The sequence below is a fragment of the Bombyx mori genome, chromosome 18 (assembly GCF_030269925.1).
Source record: "Bombyx mori chromosome 18, ASM3026992v2".
In the NCBI taxonomy this organism is placed as follows: domain Eukaryota; kingdom Metazoa; phylum Arthropoda; class Insecta; order Lepidoptera; family Bombycidae; genus Bombyx; species Bombyx mori.
This window is the reverse complement of record NC_085124.1, coordinates 13245779-13265125: the sequence shown is the minus strand read 5'-3', so window position 1 is coordinate 13265125 and position 19347 is coordinate 13245779. Positions and strand designations below refer to the sequence as shown.

Sequence of the window (19347 nt, the reverse complement as noted above, 5' to 3'; positions counted from 1 at the left end):
GTCAGTTTTGTTTACAAATTAACTCTAAGCACCATCTGCTTGCTAACGAGAAATAAAAATTAATGGAAAGATTAACAAAAATACATAGAAATAAATACGCCAGAGTGATGTCGCGTATTACCAATCGTTCGAAAACGAATTTGGGGGCTGACTCTATAGTTATGCGGCACGAACTGCCTTCAGCACGTCTTCGCGGGAAACTAACTCATTCAAATCCTAATTGCGGTGTTTTTAGTGAACTTCCAACTGTATTGAATGATTATACTCCAGAGACTGTTCCTGATAGAGTTTTGAGACGAACATTAACGTCGAAGCCGCGTAAAACAATCAAATCTTTGGACCCCGCCACTTCCCCTCATCGCGTAGTAACGAAATGTGAAACGGGCAGAAAACCTCGACCAATGGTTAAGTTACGGGAATCAGCACCTGTGTTGACGAACAAGTGTATGGATACAAATGAAAGACGGTGTTCGTCAAGCAGGACCCATACTAACTTAAAATATTTAAAAGTAAGTTTATGAAAGTTTAAGAACAGCTCATAAGATTTTTGTTACGACTATTTACACTATATTCATTCTCAATAAGCATTTACTGTTAAAGAGTACTTCCTAATTTACTATTTAAATAAAGAAATCAAAGTTATAAATTATTACCAAAAAAACTAAACTGCTAAAAGCTAGGAATGAATTTTAATCTCTAGTGTAACTAAAATATACTTCTTATCATAGGAGGAAATAAAAGCATACAACGAAGCGGAAAAACTAATGAGACTTAGAAGTTCTCTCTACAAGAAATGTGGAGTTGTGCTTGATGACGTAGGACAGGTTACTGAAGACAAAGCAATACAAGCGGAACCAGCACCAGGTAACAAATCTACGAATCATTCACATAATTTCATACTGAATAATACTTTAAACGAGAGTGTAAAATTAATTTCCAACAAGAGTGATCGACACACAGCCTATTTTATTTGATGCTTTCAAACATTAAGCGAAATAGCGCCATCTATCTTTAAAATGTTACTTTGTAAACACATATTTTTCTGATACAGATGTCACTAGTCAAAAATTAAACTCAAATATGGCAATACAATTTTCAATATTATTAATAGCTGTAATATTATAATAGTATAGATTAACATACATAATACTCGTATAAGGAATATGAAAAAATTAAAAGAAACGAAAATCTAATTTTTTTTTTTTTTTTTTCCTACCTAAGCTGATAGCCCTAGCGTCTATGTCAGCGTAACCCTAACTTTAGTAGGTGAGCTCACGGGGCTCAAACCTGACGATGTTGCTAACACGAACCCTAGCAAGAGTCGTGCTTCGCAGAATCTACCACCGGATCGGAAACGCGACCCACTGAGAAGATCCGGCGAGAAACTCAGTGGGCTGTGTCTGAGAGTTAATTTACTCGTCGAGCCCTTCGTCGCAAGCGACGGGTTCGACGAGAACGGTGACCGGTGCTTGAAGTACCTAAAAGCACCGTTAGTGGATCGGGAGGAGAAAATCTAACTATATGAAGCGCGTTAATAAGTACAATGACGTTTTAGTTCATTTTTATAAATCTAGATGGCGCTAGTTGTACAGTAACTGCAGGCTTAATTTTTTAAATGCGACTGGTAGACGAGTCCACCGGATGCTAAGTGATCACCGGAGCCCTAGCAAACATAAATGCCGCCAATTACTTCGAGATCATCATCATAGTTGGTTATTCTTGGCAGAGCAGTTGTGGTCAGGGGTAGAATCCTTGTTTATTAAAGCCTTGACGGCTCTTCCCCATAGTTTGCGAACTGAGGCTTGGCGCACTCACTCGTTATATGGGGTTTCGACAGAGATTTTCATCTAATCAGTCCAACGCATGGGATTTCATCATCGAGATCTTTTACCATTGACCCTACATTGAACAACAAGTTTGTCGATAGACTTAGAAAGTTTCGAGATAGTTGTTCCCAATGTTATTTGTATTCGATGACGATCGTCCCGTCTTTCACGTTTGCCGACAGAACTTTAAGCAATAGTCGGAAATGCATCTATGTAGGCAAATTTAAAAAAAAAACCTTTTTCAAAGAATCAACTTTCTCGAACAGAAGAGAAAATCACATCACTGAGTTTTTTTTTAAATCTTGTTTTTACATTGTTTTTAAAATTCATGTATTGTAATATACTGAAAAAATATAATACCTTCATAGGTCTTTGCGAGCCCAATGAAACCTTTTAAGGCTTAATCTCGCGTACCTAATTATTGTCATTAAATAATTTATGACGTCACAGTTTCACGGACTTGTCCCTAGACCGTAACAGTTTATATAAGTATTCTTTTATTTAAGTTTCAACTGGTTCTTAATTCTCTGAATTATTACTTAATAAAAAAAAAAACAAAAAAAAACATAGAAATATTGTTGTGTTAGATATACACACATGTGGACTTGACATATTAGTCTATAGTTCGTCTTAATTTTAAAGTTTAGTCTACAGTTTTGTTCACTGCCGTTTGTTTGGTTGCAGATACCGGAAATCCAAAAAGGTAAAATATATTTTGTTTTTATTCTTAAAATTTATAATTAGTAGCTGCTAAATTTCTTATGCTCAGGGAACTTAAAAAATCCTTCATTATGTCCTCCATTGTTTTGCACTCCAGATTTTCTTGTACATAATTTTGAATTTGTAATTTCATCACAAGGTTATTATGAAAAGTTTGATTTTGCGTTGATTAGGTTATGATCGAGTCAAAGGCAAATTATTTGGTAAGAGAAATCTGATAATAACTAATCGAAACGAAATAATAACGAATAAAAACTAATCTAAGTACGGACGTCTGTATCTATTCGAATATTTCTTCTATCTCTCTCTAACACGAACTTTTTTAATAATACTTTTTTTCCTGTATATTACGATAATCGAGCTTACAGCCCATTTTGTTGGTAACTTCATACAGGGGCTCATAGATATCAACAACTTGAATGTTCTCGCCAATTTGTCTCAGTTGTATTCTAAGACTGTCTTAAGCTTTAAGATGAAAGCAGAAAATGGAGCTGAGCTAAATAATTTTGATATTTGCAAAGCTTAAACTTCTGAGATAACAGTATAGAATTATAAGCCCTATTTCGTTATAGCTTATGCCGCCTCTTTAGCTCAGTGGTAGAGCACTGGTCTCGTAAACCAGGGGTCGTGAGTTCAATCCTCACAGGAGGCATGTTATGTTTTCTTTTTTTTTAATCTTATCAATTAATAACTACACTGAAATAACTTGATTTTGTGGAATATACCTAATTATTAAAAAAATACAGCGCCCCTAGCGGCAAACATAGGCAAAGGTTCCGACTCCATACAAATTTGAGTTAACTTTTACGCGATCGAGTACGTTAAAAAACTCGCACTAAGCACACTGATTCGAGATGGAATGGAACCACTGTAGTAGTATAGTCCCAGTCCGGGCGTATCTAGATTAGCTTCTTAGGCTACCACTGAGTTTCTCGCCGGATCTTCTCAGTGGGCCGCGTTTCCGATCCGGTGGTAGATTCTACAAAGCCCTGCTCTTGCTAGGGCTAGTGTTAGCAAATTCTCTCAGGTTGAGCCCGTGAGCTCAGGTACCGGTCCGGGCGTGGCTGGAATAGCCTCTTAGGTTATTAGCGAATAGTTAGAGAAAAAAACGACAGTAAATTCATGTGGCATAATGAAAAAGAAAATATTTATATAAAGAAACAGTCGCTTGCGAATGGCGACGCGTCGCAACTTTTTTTTCCTACCAATACTGATAGCTCACGGGGCTCAAACCTGACGAAGTTGCTAACGCTGACCCTAACAAGAGCAGTGCTTCTCAGAATCTACCGCCGTACCGGAAAGGCGACCCACTGAGAAGATCCAGCGAGAAACTCAGTGAGCTGTGTCTGTGGGTTAGTTTACTCGCCGAATCCTTCATCGCCAGTGACGTGTTCGATGAGAAAGATGACCGGTCCTTGAGGTACCTAAAAGCACCGTTAGTGGATCGTGAGGATCCGAAGTGACGTGTTATCGCTTCGCAACACCGTACACACTACTACAAATAGACTGTTTATCTAAATACTATCATATACCATCTACCACGGCACGCATCGCACGATCGGTTTTACGGGCGGCTATAGATGTTTTACATTTGTCCTTCTTCAAACGAGGTTTTGGAGAACACTCAACGGTAGGCAGCGGTTTGACTCTGCTGAATTCCATGGGCGACGGTAACCACTCACCATCAGGTGGGTCGTATGCTCGTCTGCCTACAAGAATAAAAAAAAACATAAAAAAAAGGTAAAGTCGTGTGTGTATACGTGTTCAAACAGGATGCAATACGAACCCCACCGGCGACAGTTACGTCAGCCGGTTGATCCGTTAGCTTTATTACCCGTCTGCACCGTTATTTGACCACCGCTGTACCGGGGACAGCCCCGCAATTACACTTCACCCCGTTCCGTGAGCTTCACTTGACGCATTACGACCATACGCTTGAATTTCGTGAAGGGCTTTTGTTGATTACCATGACATGGGGTAAATAGGGATTCTGGGGTAAATTGGGACAAACCTGCGGAAGATTCTCAAAGTACTTGTAGCACGGAATCTACCTAATTTTCTTTAAGGTAATATTTATCAATGTATAGAAGAAAAACCAAGCTAACTATGGAAGAACTAAACATGAGTTTAGTTGGTCCCAAAAATTCGTCAAATTAAATTTAAAATAGTTGTTGAAAAGTGCGTTTTAAAACAGCTTAAAGAACTTTTAAAAAAAGTAATATTATCGTTGTTTTTTCAATAAGATCACAGTTTATATAAGTTTTTAATACACCTGGAAATACCACAACAAAAGGTAAGTTGCAATATTCTTATTTTAAATACAATATTTCGACAAAATAAAAAATGTATATTTTTTCCTTTCTTTTTGGGGAAAATTGGGACGTATGTTTTTTTTTTTTTTTTTTTTTTTATTGCTTAGATGGGTGGACGAGCTCACAGCCCACCTGGTGTTAAGTGGTTACTGGAGCCCATAGACATCTACAACGTAAATGCGCCACCCACCTTGAGATATCAGTTCTAAGGTCTCAGTATAGTTACAACGGCTACCCCACCCTTCAAACCGAAACGCATTACTGCTTCACGGCAGAAATAGGCAGGGCGGTGGTACCTACCCGTGCGGACTCACAATAGGTCCTTCCACCAGTATGTAAGGTAATTTGGAACGAGACTGGAAATATTAGGGACGAGAAAACACAAAATTGGAACGCCAAAAGACAAAATAGGGATGGCTTGTTAGGGTTGTCACTGATATCTTATAATAGATTTTTTAGCCTATACTATCACTTAATTGCGTGATGTAAAGAAGGTTAATGTGTTTATTAGTTAGTTTATGTAAGTATTATAGGTAAAAGAAAAGTATATATATATAATTACTTTTTTTCGCGACATTTACCTTGTAATATCTGCCCGGTCGTATGTTCTTTATAGCAATAAAAAAAAATTAAAAGTTAAAAGAACTCAAACGAATCAAAACTTTTGTTATTTCAGAATCTATTCACGCGTCGAATCATGATTTTGTTAACATTCACAACGAACACACACAAATAAAAACAGGCCTCAAATTTTAAATGTAACATTAATTAAAAATCCGAGATATCCAATTATGAGTGAGTGAATTAATTGAATTTAGTTATTTAGCTTAGAAAGAATTTCTTTTATTTTTGTTATTATTGGCAGTAATCAGATAAAGCTGTTTTTTTATCTTATTCACTTATTATTATTTATCTTACTCTTGCTCAAAGATCATTTTGAAAATGTTGATTAAATAAAATTGTATTAATGCATTTCCAGTCCTTTTGTTTTCTATTTTTTATTCTATTTTATGATTTTGTTTCAGAGTTGTGATTTTTAAGGAAATTAAATAATTTTTTTTTTTAAATTTAACATGCACATACTTTTTTTGATCATTGTATTGTTGATTATCATTTACGTCACATCGCTTCGGAATAGAAACCAGCTTAATTTACACTATGTTGTGTATTGTGCTTAAATTATGGATTGTATTCATCATTTCGGTCCATATAAATAATTATATGGCACCTACCTATATATCGCAGTACTGCGAGTTGACAACCCTTACAAATATTCCAATTTAACCCTTAACCGTGTCAATTTACCCCGGACGCTGGGTAAATTGGGACGGCCATTATTTTACCGATTATTTCTTTAAAATGAATAATTAAAATAATGTAACGGTTTTTATCACCTAGGTACGTTCAAGACTCAACTTATTTCTTTGGTTGAGCAGTGACTATTTAATTGGAACTATTTTAAAATTCAATCTGAAGGTCGATTTTGTCCTTATTTACCCCATTGTACGGTACGTTGCGTTGAATTGTAAATTTTTATTTTCTTAAGGGATTTTATGACTTGGTAACTAAGACCTTTAAGTCATGTCATATTTGAATTTATATTCTTATTTTTATTTAAAACTAGCTGACCCAATCGATAATTATAAGACCTAAACTTTTGAATAAAATAAAGTTAATACAAATAAAGTAATCTGTCCGACAGGGGACACATCAAAGGAAAAATAAAATTGTTATTTTTATTTAATTCCAAGAATTTTCATATTTATTTACCTTTTAAACCTTCTCTGGACTTCCACAAATAATTGAAGACAAAAATTAGCCAAATCGGTCCAGCCGTTCTCGAGTTTTAGCAAGACTAACGAACAGCAATTCATTTTTATATTCATATTTAGATGATAGATGAAGATGATAATATGGAGTGAAATGATATGAAATGAAGATAATTAATTTGAGACATTAATCAACTAGGATGAAATTAAATAAAATGAGATGAAATATAATCTCAGTTAAATGGTGGTCATTTACTGAGATTTTTTCAGTGAACTTTTTTGAAGAGCCCGAGAAGTTACGCCCAGCGACTTTGTTTCATTTTCCCACATTTATACACTTTCACAGATATTAAACAGTTAATAAACCACCGTTATTACACATTTAAACCTGAAAAAACACTAAATAGACAAAATAAAACAAATCACACAACTTCACTCCTCGCATTCCCGCCAATTGTAAATGATATATTACATTTTTTTTTATCATCATAGTCATGCATAGAGTATGTATGTAGTTTTGGCATTATGCGTTTTTTTGTTCCGTTTTAAAAATACATTCGATTGAAGTATGTATGTTTCAATTTGTCAAAGTTATCTGTTAAAAATATCTTTTTAAAACTATGTATATTTTTCTTTTATTTTGATTTTCGTGAGCCGTAAACATATTTTATTTTATTTTTTAAATGGATGCATAAACTCACGGCCCACCCGGTGTTAAGTGGTTACTGGAACTCATATACAACTATAACGTATTTACGTTGCAGTTGTCTATGGGCGACACCCACCTTGAGATATAAGTTCTAAGGTCTCAGTATAGTTACTACGGCTGCTCCACCCTTCAAACCGAAGCGCATTACTGCTTCACGGCAGAAATAGGCAGGGCGGTGGTACCTACCCGTGCGGACTCACAAGAGGTCCTACGACCAGTAATTACACAAATTATAATTTTGCGGGTTTGATCTTTATTACACGATGTCATTCCTTCAGCGCGGAAGTCAATCGGGAACATTTGTTAAGTACGTAGTTCATTAGAAAAATTGGTACCCGCCTAGCCGCCGGCATTCGAACACCGTTGCATCGCTACATACGAATGCATCGGACGTCTTTCTTATCCTTTAGGTCACGACGACGACAATTTGAATGAGGTAAACTTAATTGAAGTACAATTAAATGCTAATACCAAATAAAACAGACCGTTTAATTACAAAGGTCAATGTCGCGTATTAAACGAAATTGCGCTTAAACGAAATATCCTTTCACCCTCGATATATAATAATATGCACATTGCTCAAAAAAAATTAAATAATGAAAACGACAACCTCGTTATCACCCCGGCCGGCACGAGCTGACGTGTCGTCACTTCCGTTTCCCGTGCGCGTGCGTGGCCGCTGGCCGCCCGCCAATCTATTCTTGATATCGTTTTATTACGAAGTGCATCGGATATCGACTCATTCGTAATACACACAACGTCTTTAACGTCTGTCATCGAAATCTATATCTATACTAATATATATATATATATATATATATATCTCTACAGTGGTTTTTACGGATGTTCCGTTGAAACTTGGTATCCATGTAGAAAGTACATGTATTTAATGGATAGGCTAATATTTATATGAGCGTTGGACTCCCTGATAATAATGACCATAAATGATAATTTAAATTTTAAATACCCAGCGTAGCGGGCGAGTGCGGCTAGTACTCTATAAGAACGGGCTTGCTCAGAGCTAGAAAGGCGTATCTTACGTGTTATTTTGGGAGTTAACGACGAAGAAATCTTCGACCGAGCTGGTGATATTGCTTGGTAGACCGACGGTCCGAATGTTGTTTTTTTTCTCTATCCATATCAGCGTAACCTTAATTATTGGGTGAGTTCACAGGGCTCAAACCTGACGATGTTGCTAACACGAAACCTAGCAAGAGCCGTGCTTCGCAGAATCTACCACCAGATCGGAAACGTGACCCACTGAGAATATCCGGCGAGAATTTTTTTATTGAAGGATTACTGGTGGCCCGGAGGCCTTTCCAGTTTCACCAGGACAGGTGGGCGAGCAAAGGCTCAGCCAGAAGGGGTGGGATTTGCTAACAGCTGCCCGAGCGCCTCCGAAGGAGACCTAACAGCTCAAGAGCAGCTGCTTCGCGAATGAATCTACTACCGGATCGGAATTACGACTCGCTGAGAAGATCCGGCGAGAAACTCAGCGAGCTAATTAATGGGTTAGGTTGCACGTCGAACTCTTTGTGGAGTTCGACGAGAACGATAATCGGTGCTTGGGTTACCTAAAAGCACCTTTAGTGGATCGGGAGGATCCGAAATGCCGTGTTTTGGGCGACTTCGACTGTTTACCATTTGGTCCGCAGGATCGGGTATGTAGTTCCCGGCGGCCACGATGAGAGGATTCTCATGTCGTGCTGCTTTATCGAAATGCGAATGTTGTTATTCGAACTTGTATATATGCAAGCTTATCCTGATAATGTCGCAAGCGATATTCAGGCGTCTTGTGTTGTATGATAACTACTTCCACATTTTCAATTGGGTTTATTATTATTATTGGTTACATGTGTGATCGAGTTCATTAATCGTATGGCACCATATAGTCGCCGGAGCTCATAGGCGTGAAAACGTAACTACTAGCTCTTCATCAGCCTTTCAGATGAATGAGATCGAAGTTTACATTGCAATCCACGAGTGTAACGACTCCCCCACCCTTCAAACTTGAATGGTATGGCTGCTTCACGGCCCAAATTTACTGGTAGTAGGGCCCCCTGTGAGCCCGCAAGGCTCAGTACCATCACCCTGCTTATTTCTGCCTTGAAGCAGTAATGCGTTTCGGTTTGAAGGGTGGGGCAGCTGTTGTACTTAAAACTGAGAACTCATGTCTCAATACGGGTGGCGGCATTTATGCTGTTGATCTCTATGAACTCCGGAGATCACTTTTTTTCTTGTTAAGAATAAAAAACTATGATAGTATCTCAGAACCAGTCCGTGCTTACAATAGGCCCTCTCCTGGTGTTCAGTGGTTACCGGAGCCCATAGACATCTAAAACGTAAATGCCGTCACCCACCTTGAGATACGACTTTTAAGGTCTCAGTATAGTTACAACGGCTGCCCCACCCTTCAAACCGAAACACATTACTGCATCGCGGTAGAAATAGGCGCTGTGGTGATACCTACCCGTGTAGACTCACAAAAGGTCCTACCACCAGTAATTACGCAAATTATAATTTTGCAGGTTTGATTTTTATTACATGATGTTATTCCTTCACCGTGGAAGTCAGTCGTGAACATTTGTTGAGTACGTATTTCATTAGAAAAATTGGTACCCGCTTGGGATTCGAACACCGGCGCATCACTCAACACGAATGCACCGGGCGTCTTATTCTTTAGGCCGCGACGACTTCTCAGAACCAGTTTGTGCTTACAATATGCCCTAACATCAGTGAATGCTGATTGTGATTATGGTATGTTAGTATAATACTTAGAAAACATTACTCTCCATTATCCGGTGAATCGCTTGGTCGCCGTCTACGACTCCCGCTGGAATAGATGGTGCTATTTTGAGACTCCTCACAGCGAAATTCATTATTTCATTTCTTTGTTCTAAATTTCAGATTTGTTACATTCTAGAATCGGTCTTCTATAAATACACAAAAAAAGGAAACTTTAGAACACATGTTGCAACTCAAGTAAAGTAAAAATAGATTATAGAATCGCGTATATTATTGTAAACAACATATGAGGCCGTCAGTGCAAAAGTGGCCTAACCCTCAATTTTTCATAAGCATGTCAATCATTTCATAATCATCAATCATATAATATGTATATTGCAATTTATCTATTTATCTATATATATAAAAATGAGTTGCTGTTCGTTAGTCTCGCTAAAACTCGAGAACGGCTGGACCGGTTTGGCTAAGTTTGATCTTGAATTATTTGTGAAAATCCAGAGAAGGTTTAAAAGGTAGATAAATATGAAAATGCTCGGAATTAAATAAAAATAACAATTTTGTTTTCCCTTTGATGTGTCCCCCGTCGAACGGATTCCTTTTGTTTGTTTTAAGTTTATTTTATAAAAAAGTTTAGATCTTTTATTTATCGATCGAGGCACTACGAAGTCTGCCGGGTCAGCTAGTTGAAAATATAATAAATTTTGATGCAAAACCGGCCTATCCATAGTTTCACCCATAGATAACAGGTGGCTATGTAAACATTATTTTTGCGCGTATTGTTTTTTTTGCCCGCTCAAATTCAAATTCATGAAAACCTAAATCTCATTGGTCTATAATAGCTATGGTAAGGTTAGGCCGCTTTTGCGCTGACGGCCTCATATATAGTACACCCGGAGCGTTGGACCGTATTAGTTACGGTCTTGACCCCTGAGTAAATCGTGACGTCACGTCCCCTGAATGAATCTCGTTGCCTTCACGGAGATTTTTAGGGTTTGTTCTTAAGCCGGTTGTTAGGTGTGTGTTACTGTCAATAGTCATAAATAATACCGCATCTTTAGAGTTGAAGTGGATTAACTAAACTGGATAACTAAAAATTTTAATAAAATGATTTTTTTTTACTTTGAATCACTTATAAACGTATTGTATTGTATCAGTTAATAAAATTAAACAGTCTCTTTTAATCTGGCAAAAGGTCAAAGGTACCGTTTCCGTTACATCAAGCGCATACGTTATTAAAATAAAAAAAAAAAAAAAATTACAATACTTCAATTATATTTTTGGCGTTTACTAAAAAAAACAAGAATTTTGGATTAGCCACTTCAATTCTAAAGGTGCGATATGTATTTTTATTTTGACTCTTCGAAAAATATAATCGAATATCGCTCCTTATTGAGTCGACATTTTACTCATCACATTACTTTAACATCTCGAACCTCTTGTTAAGTCGAAAGTTTTTTGTATTCACCTTGACATTCGAGATATGTGAATGCTACTTTACTTACTATATTTGCTTATAGTATTTATTTATTTTACTAGGCCCACAATACACATCACAAGCTAAAGATACATAAAACACACACAAATAAAAAGAAACAAAATCTGGCTTGCAACATAAGTTATGTGCGCACGACAAAACAAGACATATAGTGCGGAATTTGTATAACAACGTTCCTTACAATTACGACAAAACAACACGATAACGAAAACTAATCTAACGTATAATGTAAGGGAAAAAAAGAATAAAAAACTATATTTTATATATGAGGATAGTACGACGTTGTTTGAGGCAGACGCGTTATGTCATATGAGTCGTCTATTATCAAAGGTGGCAATCTGTGCATTTGGACAAAAAAAATTTATTGATATGTCAATACAGATTGATTTGAATATAATCGTCTCCTTCAAAGAATACGGTTCAAAACCTGCTTTAAATGAAGGTTAATAGTTAACCTGTTATTTATCTAAGATGTCGTTCCGAAGAGTTTTGTGACTGCCAATGGAATACAAAGTCAATAATTCGTTTTTCTGATTTACCAATCATTGTCCAAAAGTCAGATTGCCGCCTTTGATAATTGTCGACTCATATATCAAAATGGTGTTGACTAAAAGTGCCTCAAGCAAATCACGATTGATTATTAACTATTGAATGACATGATACGGGATTATTAATAAAAAAAAATTGTGTTAGTTACTGTGTGCAATCATCCAATTTTGTCCTTTGTCGCACTTTCAGAAGAAGATATTTTATTTTTATTGCTTAGATGGGTGGACGAGATCACAGCCCACCTGGTGTTAAGTGTTTAATGGAGCCCATAGACATCTACAACGTAAATGCGCCACCCACCTCGAGATATAAGTTTTAAGATCTCAGTATAGTTAAAACGGCTGCCCCACCCTTCAAACCGAAACGCATTACTGCTTCACGGCAGAAATAGGCGGGGCGGTGGTACCTACCCGTGCGGACTCACAAGAGATCCTACCACCAGTAAGAAGATGCCCGATTATTGGCAACACTTCCCGGTGGGGCTATTTTAGTTGTAATGTTTTCATTTATGACGTTTTAGTATCTTTTTATGCGATTCATATGTTTATTAGGTGTTCTGTTCGATATTATATTGCGTATTTACGGCTCGTAAACTCGAAATTTCTGGTTCGAGATCGAAATGATTGATTCTACCATATTATCCCTATATATTAAACAAGGTCGCTGTCTATCTCTGACTCTATCTCCACTTATTTCTTTCGAATCATGTAACCAATTTTGATACGTATTTTTTGGATTAACAGGCAGAACGGTAAATGAAGAAGTTTTTTTTTTATTCTTCTTTTGGCAACATCGTTTACTTTTTTTTTTGCCAATGACGTAATGAACAAGATTTGTGTTTAAAATTTGTAAATGTTTTTGTCAATACTGTAGAGATATACGGTGTTACGCAAAAAAAACTGCGTGCGCTTAAGCTGGTCAAAATTTATGAGGATGCTTAAGTTTGTTACGAAGTTGCGGTAGGAAAGCTAGTTGCGTATCATCTCTATGGTGTATACTTTTTTCGTGCGTAAATTAAGGTTGCGATATTTGTATCAGCGGTACATACCACTTTGCTTGATTCGTTGTATCGTAACAACTAGTGTGTTCCCAAGACGAGCTTCTCAGCTATCATTGTCAGCGCGTACTGCATTCATCAATGTCAATGTCAAGTTTATATTTTTATTACTCTTGTAGGTAGACGAGCATACGGCCCACCTGATGGTGAGTGGTTACCGTCGCCCACGGACTTTAGCAATGCCAGGGGCAGAGCCAAGCCGCTGCCTAACGTAAAACGCGACCAAATATATTACCGTCTTTATGTCTCACAGCATTACAAACACAAAAAATATCGATGCTGTGGTAAATGTTCATAATGAATTATCAGGGCTATATCAGCCTGATACCAGAAGACAGTCAAAATTTGGTGGTTCGGAGTGGGACTTCAAGTGGGGCGTGAATGCGTTCATGTCGATATTTTTTCCCTTCCTAAGCAGAGAGCCTTGATAGGCTATTTCAGCGTAACCTTAACTAGTAGGTGAGCTCACTAGGCTCAAACCTGACGACGTTGCTAACACGAACCCTAGCAAGAGCCGTGCTTCGCAGAATCTACCGCCATAGCGGAAAGGCGACCCACTGAGAAGATCCAGCGAGAAACTCAGTGAGCTGTGTCTGTGGGTTAGTTTACTCGCCGAGCCCTTCGTCGCTTGCGACGGGTTCGCCGACAAAGATGACCGGTCCTTGAGGTACGTAAAAGCACAGTTAGTGGATCGAGTGGATCCGAAATGACGTGTTATCGCTTCGCAACACCGTACACATGCGATCGTCAGATGCGAGACGGTTTTAAGCTTCAAGACGGCCAGCGGCGAAGTTTCTATCCAGCGATCCCCCTATCTTCGACACGGAGCTATCTCAATAAATTCTTTACTACCGTTTTATCGTCACACGCGAGGCAACTTCCTATGGTACACTTAAAAATAATAATAATCTTATACTCCATTCGATAAACGCCCCTATCGGTGGATATAAAGTTAAACCCCTTTCAAAGTCGTGGGAAACTGCGTGGGTGCGATTCTTAACCTTATTTTTTTTTTCGGGAACTTTCTAACCGTATTCCGGTACCAAGTCAAGGTGTGTGTGTCGTTAGATCTTTTGTATTATGCCCCTATATTTTAAACGAAACTAATCTTTATACAAGAAAACATAAGAATCAAATATGTAATTGTAATCAAGTTTTAAGATTAAGAGGCTAGCCGTGTAGGGCGCGATTTTTATTGTCGAACTTTGACAAGGAACAATCAGCTTTGAAGGCTTTGTGGATAAGTGCTGTTTTGCTGTGTGCTGTGTGTCCGGGCTTGAAGGGCGCGCCCCGCGGTCACCGACCGGTCAACGTCCTGCGCTGGCGCAGCTTCCCCTCCTCACCCTGTAATCCCTGAGATCTCAATACAATGGCCCTCACCTTGCACTGAACATTTCTATGGATTCCCTTATTTATGACGAAATTTTACAAGTCAAATAAAACCGTTGCGTGCACAAAACCAGAAGAGGAATATTTAATACATTATTTTTAGTACTTTCCTCTCGGTTTTGCGCTTAATGTAGACTAAAAATAAATAACAGTTTAAAAAAACTAACAAAATACGCTTTTATAGAAAATCCAACTAAACAATAGAATTTTTTTTTTAATAAATTTGAATTAAACATAGTGTAAGAGAAAAAATGATTTTATTGTAAAAAAGCGTGGGGTGCTTTTCAGGATATTATCAAAATAACCCTTCTACTCATATCTGTTCATAAAATATTTATAACTACTAATACCATGGTTTTTTTACAATAAAATCATTTTTTCTTTTCAATTTTTTTTTAATTATTGAATTGTCATCGGTTCTTAATAAGTATACAAAATTTTGAGTTAATCCGACGTATTGAAGGGGCTCAAAATCATGTTCAAAGATTCCGTTACATACTTACATACATACATCTGAAGCTAATAAAAGCGTATTAATAAATATGTGACGCATCCTTAGTCCAAATATTGGTTAGATTTTAACTAATAGTGTTAAGGCTCCGACAGCGGCTTCTGTTGTACAATCAAAGTTTTTTTTAATGTAGTTTATGTGAGGGGACGAGCTCACAGCCCACCTGATGTTAAGTGGTTACTGGAGTCCATAGACATCTACAACGTAAATGCGCCACCCACCTTGAGATATAAGTTCTAAGGTATCAGTATAGTTACAACGGCCCCACCCTTCAAACTGAAACGCATTACTGCTTCACGGCAGAAATAGGCAGGGCGGTGGTACCTACCCGTGCGGACTCACAAGAGGTCCTACCAGCAGTAAAAATTAGTTGTAACGGTGGCGAAAGGGCGAACAGAGTTGAATACATGTACCGAACAATGAAGAACCGGGTACATAAAGTTTTACATTCCCGACGCGTTTGTTTGACTTTCTTTGGGTTTGTCACGTTTTTTCCTCTTTGTTATTATTTATGGGTTATGCATGAGCACGGAACTTGAAGCACCGGACCTATTGTTGGGGTTAAACGTCGCTTGTGTTTCAATGGATTCCGGGTACTGGGTCCAAATAACTCGCTTGAGGTATTATGAGGCGATAATACATGACTGTGATGGAATTTAGAGCATAGGTTAAGAGGCTGTCCGTAATTTCTGTAGCATTCAGAGACACTTTGTATTCTTGTTTTGGCAGATGACAGTAGATTTTATAAATTTGGCCTAACATCTCTAATCAGGTTAAAATGATCATTTAAATGTTTGGCTCGGCTTTCTATACAAGCCTAATTTTATTTTAAAACCGATATTTTCTTATTTAGTTTCAAAAATTGACCATTTAAACTTTAATGCGACTTAACTAGTTATAGAAATCAGTTATTTAATTACGCACTCTTTACTCAATCCTTTTTTTTCCCTACTTATTCGCTGGTAGCCTTAGGGGCTATTTCAGCCACGCCCGGACGGGTAGGTGAGCTCACGGGCTCAACCTGAGAGAATTTGCTAACACTAGCCCTAGCAAGAGCAGTGCTTCGCAGAATCTACCAGCGGATCGAAATCGCGGCCCACTGAGAAGATCCGGCGAGAAACTCAGTGGGCTAAGATCGAGGCACCATGCCTTTTATTCTGCACTGCGGTCTCGTGAGTCTCGCAAGAATTTACCGGAAACATTTCGAGTCACGTCTCGGTTTCACGTGCTCTGAAAACTTGGTGGATTGTTTGCGAACAAGTCGTGAAACAATCAACGTGAGCAGGTGGACGGCGCGGACTTAACATGGATAACTGGGACTCTTAAAAACCGTCGTTTTGTGATTATGAAGGGATTCTAAAGTTGTCTAACGTAAAAAATAGTAAAAATATGGATGGACGAGCTCATAGCCCACCTGGTGTTAAGTGGTTACTGGAGCCCATAGACATTTACAACGTAAATGCGCCACCCATCTTGAGATATAAGTTCTAAGATCTCAAGTATAGTTACAACGGCTGCCCCACCCTTCAAACCGAAACGCATTACTGCTTCACGACAGAAATAGGCAGGGCGGTGGTACCTACCCACGCGGACTCACAAGAGGTCCTACCACCAGTAAAGTTGGCAAACGTGAAACACAATAAACATTTACACAAATATGTTTTTTTTTTTCATTAGTGAACTGTCAAGTGGCTCTTTTATAAGCCTTATCTATACTTTTATACTAATATATAAATCTACAGGGGTTTTTACGGATGTTCCGTTATAACTAATGAACCATGCATCCGATTGACTTGAAACTTGGTATCCATGTAGAAAATACATGTACTTAATAGATAGGCTAATATTTATATTAGTGTTGGACTCTCTACACCGGTTGCGGGGGCGTTAATGATGAGAATCTTTGTGGGGTTGAGAGATAATAATGTTAATTTTAAATGCTCAGCGAAGTGGACGAGTACATCTGGTCTGTTTTAATTCCACTTTAGTTACAGTGAAGAAATACATACCTACACAAGAAATACATGGTAGGCAGCGGCTTGGCTTTGCCCCTGTCATTGCTGACGTCCATGAGCGAAGGTAACCACTTACCATCAGGTGGGCGGTATACTCGTCTGACTTCTACACTGAACTAACTATACTGAGACCTTAGAACTTATATCTCGAGGTGGGTGGCGCATTTACGTTGTAGATGTCTATGGGCTCCAGTAACCACTTAACACCAGGTGGGCTGTGAGCTCGTCCATCCATCTAAGCAATAAAAAAAAAAAAAAACTTCAACGCAAACGTTTTAACGGAAAAAAAGTACTTAAGAAATTAATTGGTAAATGAACACAGACGAAGCAAGCAATTTACGTAACTGTCACTAAAGCCCGATGTCATTATCAACGTCACCCAAATGATGGCAGTCCGTTGACTATGAGATTTTTGTTTAAACGCAATGGCAGCTACCACTATTCTGGTGAATACTGAGAAGTCGCAATCCGAGATTTGGTTTTAAAATGTGAAGCAAGCGATACACAATACTTCTTATTTTTTTTTATTGCTTATATGGGTGGACGAGCTCACAGCCCACCTGGTGTTAAGTGGTTACTGAAGCCCATAGATATCTACAACATAGATGCGCCACCCTTCTTTTTTTTTTCAGGCCGGGGGCCGAACTTCCTACGAGGTCCCCACGCCTAGGGGGCGCGCGGGGTATGTGAGACTCAACGATCTGCAGGTGTTGAGAGCAGATCGCGGGCCCACCTTGAGATACAAGTTCTAAAGTCTCAGTATAGTTACAACGGCTGCCCCACCCTTCAAACCGAATCGCATTACTGCTTCACGGCAGAAATAGGCAGGGCGGTGGTATATATCCGCGCGGAATCATAAGTGGTCCTACCACCAGTAATTACGCAAATTATAATTTTGCGGGTTTGATTTTTATTACACGATGTTATTCCTTCACCGTGGAGGTCAATCGTGAATGGCTGGTGGAATTCTCGTTGGGATGCATCGATCTACCCAAAATAAAAACTTTATATCATCGTATCAGTCCCGAAACATTGTGATCAGACATAGTGAAAGGACACGATAGACAATGAGTCATAAAACGCGTATGATTCAATACAACAATAGGTTTTGCACGTTCCGTATTGCGTTCGTGTTATGAAAACAACGTTTGGCATTTCAAGTTCAATGTCGGACGTTAAAATTCAATTTTATTGTTCGGTATGTGGCTACGATAACAGTAGCGTTCGAATCACAATGTAAATATTTTCTTAAGGCTATAATTTTGATAGTGTACACATATGTGTGTATGTACTCATCTGTTCGTTGGCAGTTCTTAAACTATTACGAGTAGAAGTATATTCATTCGCAAATGCACGTCGGATGGCTAATTTTATAATCTTAGTTCTGTTATCAATGGTGTCCTCTCTCCGGACGGCCTCAAATATCAAATAGCTGATCTTGTTAGAAATTTTCGTTTCCTCCCAAAAAAGTGTTAGGTATTATTACTTTTACGAGCCGAGGTTCGGGACAAATAAAAACTCCTCACCGAAATACTAATTACATATCTTACGGAAATTAAGCGTAGAACTTCAGAGTTACAATTCACTTCTTCGCTTTCCTTGAGGTGTTCCGTTCTTCGCTTCGCTTCGAATAGAACTCTCCTAATGCTTCTGACTCATTGCAAGCAGCGACTATCCTCCATCGTTCAGGGTCGCATTCTCACTTTCTTCGGGCATGTGTCGCGCCGGGGTGACGACTCAGTTGAGCGCCTTGTGGTGCAGGGCATGATAGAGGGTACAAGACCGCGCGGCAGATCACCGTTACGATGGACCGACCAAATAAAAGCAGCTCTAAACGGTCTCGTAGAAGGGCCGCGGTACGCGAGGAATGGCGACGTCAGGTGAAGCGCACCGCCACCTGAAGTGATGACCACGACCACTCTGCCAAGAGTGCATGCGACTGAGAAGAGAAGAAGAATGCTTCTGAGTCCTCGTAACCTCCTAAGGCGGCTCAGTTCAGGCTTCGGGGTCTCTTCATGTTGCCTCTACCACGCTTATATAGTCGTTTCCACTATGTTTAAGATTTTCCAAAACGTTTAAGAGATGTTCCAGATGTTTAGATATCCGTTTTTGCTATTTGACGACAGATGGCGTTACTCGTACCGGCACAACACACAAGAGATGTTCCAGAACATTAACGATTGTTTCGATAACCGTTTTTTTCTATTTGACAGATAGCGTTACAGGTAGCGGTGTAACAGCTTAATAAAA

At 38.5% G+C, this 19347-nt stretch overlaps 1 protein-coding gene and 1 non-coding gene across 2 annotated transcripts in view; both read left to right on the top strand.

Annotated features, from left to right (window-relative positions):
• Nucleotides 1–19347, top strand: part of LOC101740927 (uncharacterized) — a 134930-nt gene continuing 115583 nt past the window's right edge. The window contains exons 1-3 of the mRNA XM_004928397.5: nt 1–509; nt 729–864; nt 2511–2529. Of these exons, the coding sequence (XP_004928454.2) occupies nt 63–509; nt 729–864; nt 2511–2529 (602 nt within the window). The 5' untranslated portion in view covers nt 1–62. The remainder of the gene's footprint in view (nt 510–728; nt 865–2510; nt 2530–19347) is intronic.
• Nucleotides 3127–3198, top strand: TRNAT-CGU (transfer RNA threonine (anticodon CGU)). The gene has a single exon. It is a non-coding gene; the product is annotated as a tRNA-Thr (tRNA).